Source organism: Primulina tabacum, chromosome 2 (genome assembly GCF_025594145.1).
Source record: "Primulina tabacum isolate GXHZ01 chromosome 2, ASM2559414v2, whole genome shotgun sequence".
Lineage (NCBI taxonomy): Eukaryota > Viridiplantae > Streptophyta > Magnoliopsida > Lamiales > Gesneriaceae > Primulina > Primulina tabacum.
The window spans coordinates 50107192-50112904 of NC_134551.1; the positions used below are offsets into that span (position 1 = coordinate 50107192).

Here is a 5713-nt window from a genome sequence, read left to right on the forward strand (position 1 = left end):
AGAACCACATCTGGAAAAGGATCAACATTTGTGCTCGTTGTGCCTAAGTGACAAGGAAATGTGGACTCATGGAAGACATCCCTGGAAATGAATACTTCTTGAGTTTGAATGTCCAATAACTTGTATCCTTTGACACCAGAGGGATAACCCAGAAAGATACAAGGACGTGCTCTGGGAGAAAGTTTATCACGATGAGCTGCTAATGTAGATGCAAAAGCAAGACACCCAAAACTTTTGAGATCATAATAATCGAAAGCCTTTTGATACAAAAGTTCATAGGGAGCCTTGTTGTGGGTCCTAGGTGAAGGCACCCTGTTGATTAAAAATGTAGCAGCTAATACGCATTCTCCCCAGAACTTGGTGGGTACACGGGATTGAAATAAAAGTGATCGAGCTACATTGAGGAGGTGCTGGTGTTTCCTTTCAACAACGGAGTTTTGTTGGGTGTTTGTACGCAGGAAAACTGATGTATAATGCCTTTGTCTTGACAAAGTTCAGTGAATGCAAGCTCCTTTGCATTATCTGTGCGAAAAGCTTTGATCCTCTTCTGAAATTGAGTTTCAATCAAGTTGTAAAACCGGGCAACTATGTGTGGAGCATCTGACTTTTTGTGCAGCAAGAATATCCAAGTAAATCGGGTACTGTCATCCACCAAGGTGAGAAAATAACGATAGCCATTATATGTGGGAATATGATGCGGTCCCCAAACATCACAATGCACAAGATCAAATGAATGTGGATAAATGTTTTGATTAGAAACAAATGACAAACGTTTTTGTTTAGCTAATGGACAAATGTAACAAGGTTTACACTGATCAAGCTTCGAAGAGCTGTATCCTAAATGTTCTTTTAACATTTCCATTACTTGAATAGAGGGATGACCAAGTCTCATGTGCCAAGTGTCCACTGAAATTTGATTGAGTGCCACCACTTTAGCGTCAGTCCAATTCTCAAGAACATACAACCCTTCAACTTTTCTACCCTTGCCAATCATCCTCTTTGTCAGGTACTCCTGAATAATGAATGAATCGTGATAGAATTGCATCACAAATTTGTTGTCATCAAGAAGGGAGCTCACTGACAATAAATTGAATTTGAACTCTGGGACACAGAGGATCTCTTTAAGTGTCAAGTAATTGTTAATCTTAATATCACCACAACATTTAACTCTGATGTGAACATGATTCAGGCAGTGTGACCATTGAATTATGCACGGGTTTACATGTTTGAAACAGAGAAAGATTCGAGCATATATGTCGGGAGGCTCCTGAATCAACCACCCAACTGACAGGTGAGCATAATTTGCTGGACTCAGATATGGATAAACAAATACCTGTCGGCTCATCCACACTCATTCCCAAAAGATTAACACCGAAAATGCGAGAAATATTTTACAGTAACTATAGAAGTAGTACATTGCGACAGGCCGAATAGCCAAAAACAGACGGTCGGATTGGTCCACAAATACCTCGCAATCCACAAGGTCTCCTCTTTCTTTGCAAAACAAGTAGAAAAGAGCTTAAAAAGAACAAAGCTAGTGCCCCCAAAAAACTACCATTCATCAACTAAAAGTATGGATCCTGAAATAAGTTCTCGTGAAGAGAAGAAAATAGGAGGTTCAATTTGAGTTATGTACTTATGTCGGTCCATATATCTTCAAGAAGTGCATCCCAGGAAGCTTGTAACTGGATCAATCGAATCCCGGCCCTCGATGAATTTTTTCTTCAATCGAATTGGTTATCTCCGATGCTTTCTTTATTCTTCCTAACGAGCGCAAAGTACCCAAGAACCGCACAAACAGCAGCCACTATATTCCCTTCCTTGATCAACACTCTCAGAACAAACCCACCAATCTCAGCCGTCAATTTCTTACCTTCCACCACCAAGGTCCTCCTGGGTTTCCCAAAAAAAGCCAACAGCACGAGCACAGATATCCAAGTCACCAGCGTTGCCGGGACAGCCACGGCTAGCGCCGCCACCATCGAAAGAATCCCGAAAGCCATCCCCAGGAAAAGCGACGCATAGAGAGCCGACAACCCAGTGGAAGAAGAGGTAGAGGCCAATGATTCAGATTCGTACCAATTAAGAACTGATGTCAAGAGGTTCCAAGAAAGGTAAAGCAACAGTGAGTAAACAGACACAAATAGGCAAACCCATGTTCTTCTTTTGGCGACGAGCCTCAGAAGGATTGGCGAATCGGGGCTATCCTGGACACTTGAGGATTTTTCTCCCGTGAGGTTTTCTGCCATAGATCTAAGTGAAATTCTTTTCCCCTTGCTCTCTTTCCTCTTATGGGTAGGCTTCGATTTTACGACCGCAGAAAAGACATTGGGAGAGCTGTGCTGTCCACTCTTCCCTTTATGATCTCTTTTATTTATTCTTCCCCGAAAAGAAAAGAAAAGAAAATACCGTAGCTGAAAGCATTCATTTGGATTAAAATATGAGTATGTTTTGTTGTGAGATGGACTCGCAAGTTTTTATCTGTGAGATATGTCAACTCTACCGATATTCACAATAGAAAATAATACTTTTTCATGTATGACCCAAATAAAGATCCGTCTCACAAAATACGATCTGTGAGATCGTCTCACACAAGTTTTTGTCTTAAAATATTAAATAAACGGTAAATAGACTTGATTTTATTTCAAAACACAATTCAAAGATCAAATGATCAGATATTTTTAGTTTATTTTCAAATCAATTTATAGCGAATTAAATAATAACTTTGTTTGATGAAAATTAAGATTGAGGGGGCTTTATGTCTTATATAGTAGTCAATTAATTTTGGATCTTGGTATATTTTCCGATAAATCGAAAATATTTACCTTCTCAAATTAAAAATCATTCCATTTTTATTTAATTAAAACTACCATAAAAACATAGGTGTCATGTTCTAATAAAATATTTTTTCGTCTTTACCTATAATTTTGGTTATTTATTTTATTTTAATAAACTTTATATCGATTTTCCTTCCAAATTTTATTTAACATAAATTTTTTTACTATATAGGACATGAGTATTTATTACAAACGACCTTCACACTCGTTATAATGTTTAATTTTTTTTTTGTTATTTTTAATTTAATTTTTTATAATAATTGTGATATTTAAAAAAAGGAATGTTAAAATTATTTAATTTAAAAATTCTAAAGTTTGGATAAAGATTAAAGAAAATATTTTAGCAATTTTAAATTTTTTGAAAAATATAAATATAACATTGATAAGAAAATACATAAATTTATTAAAATATAGTTTTATAATACTTTTTATTAAATTAAAATAGAATTATTTTATAATTTTAGAGAATTATTATTGATATTTTTTTTAAAAGCCAAGTGGGGTCCAGTTTCTGAAAAAGCGGAAGCTCGTATCAACCGTTGGATCGGAAACGTAGCTTATACGGAGCAGTGACCCACTTTCTCTATTGCGTTTTGACCGGGCTAAATGCAATCCGGTCCTTGTGAAAATCCTAATTTCTACAATATCTTTATAAAAAATTAATAGATTATTTTAGATAATCTATTAATTTTAAAAGAGAGATGAATTAAATTTAAATAATAAAAAATAAAATAATTTAATTTCATTTTTATTATGAATAATCAGAATATAATATTTTTTAAATATAAAAGATAAAAAAGAATTAAATAGTTATTAAAATATAATATTTTAAATACTTTTATATATTTTATGTTTTAAATTTAAGATGATAATTTGATTTTTTTAATGGAAAAATTAAAATTTAACTCAATTGTGTGATCTATTTTAAAATTTAAGACGGTTCATATATGAGGAAAATAATAAAAGATGAAAAAAAATAACTAAATTTTGTTTTAATATAATATTTTAAAATAATCTGATTTCATTTTTAATTTATGGTGCTAATTTGTTTTTATGGGAAAAAATTAAAATTTAACTCACTTGTGTGATCTATTTTGTTATTGGGGTAAAATGTTATTTCTCGAAAAATCATTATTATGAATTTAATAATCAATATTTTTTATACATCTTAACTTAATTGTCGATACTAATGACTTACATTACAGCTAAAAAATATTTGAATTCTTCTTTGAAAAATATTCAACTTCCCCTCTGTTAACTGTGATGTGGTGTTCGTAAATTATATTTTACTTCTTTACATATTCATAGTCACTTAAGAATATATTATTGAAAGATAAGGAGAAATTATAAGTTAAAAATGGAATGTGACTTTAATATATAACATTTTCGATAGTGTTTCCCTGTAAATACGATCTATTCGAAATAAACTCAAACATCAGTTGAAATGATAACGATATAATTTCAAGAAAACACCATATATTATATTATATTATATATATATATATATATATTATATATAAATATATGACTTTATATGTGAATTTCCATTTATATCCTTATTAATTGTTTATTTTATATTAATTTCTTACTTTAACGTGTCTTTTTTTTCTCTTTATTTATATTTTAAATCTATTATATCTTATTAATTGCTTACTTTAATGTGTCTTTTCTTTCTCCTTATTTATATTTTAAATAAGTGTGATTAGTAGTATTTAATTTTTTATGTCTACCACATTATAATATGTTATTTTTATCCAATGATATATTTTCATTATGTAAATTAGTATTTGTTTTTTTATGCCTACCCACATTATAATATGTTATTTTTAATCCAATGATTTAGATTTTTTATTTATCTATTCATTATGTAAATTAAATTAATTAAATTTTAGAAATAACTCATTATCGAATTGTGAATTTTCTTTGCTGTCTTATTAATTTTTTTTTATGTCCTCATGTGACAGTTTACTAGAATTTATGTGTTTAAATTAAAATTTTTTGCAACCGAAATTTTTTGCGATTTATATTTATAAATTATTTAAATAAAATACGGTAACAGATCGTTTGTGATTTGAGCCGTCAATTTGGGTTGGGTATGTCGGGTTGGTCTGCACCGCCAAACTGTTTAAGTGAGTTAGTTTCAAAGTTTGTCGACTCATTTAAAGGTGAGCCTAAATGAGGTCACACGAGTTTATATTAAATATATATATCTAATATTATCGATTTTCTATTATATATATAAATATGTGACTTTATATATGAATTTACATTTATCTATTTATTAATTGTTTGCTTTACATTAATTGCTTACTTTAAATGTATCTTTTCTTTCTCCTTATCATATTTTAAATATATGTGTTTATTAGTATTTAATTTTTTATGTCTACCCATATTATGATATGTTATTTTTATCAAATGATATCTTTTCATTATGTAAATTAGTATTTGGTTTTATTATGCATACCCACATTATAATATGTTATTTTTAATCCAATGATTTAGATTTTTTATTTATCTTTTCATTTTGTAAATTAAATTAATTAAATTTTATAAATAACTCATTATCGAATTGTGAATTTTCTTTGGTGTCTTATTTTTTTTTCATGTCCTCATGTGATAATTTACTAGAATTTATGTGTTTAAATTAAAATTTTTTGCAACCAAAATTTTTTTGCGGCTTATATTTATAAATTATTTAAATAAAACACGGTAAAAGATCGTTGTGATTTGAGCCGTCAATTTGGGTTGTATCTGTCGGGTTGGCATGCACCGCCAAACAGTTTAAGTGAGTTAGGTTGAAATTTTGTCGACTCATTTAAAGGTGAGTCTAAATGAGCTCGCACGAGTTTATATTAAATATCTATATATCTAATATT

The 5713-nt window shown here is 30.2% G+C and overlaps 1 protein-coding gene across 1 annotated transcript; it reads right to left on the minus strand.

The window, feature by feature from the left end:
• Positions 1-1378: 1378 nt before the first annotated feature.
• Positions 1379-2364, minus strand: LOC142535438 (uncharacterized). The gene has a single exon (XM_075641791.1). It carries the CDS (start codon positions 2247-2249, stop codon positions 1725-1727), a length of 525 nt encoding a protein of 174 aa, XP_075497906.1. The 5' UTR covers positions 2250-2364; the 3' UTR covers positions 1379-1724.
• Positions 2365-5713: the final 3349 nt, after the last annotated feature.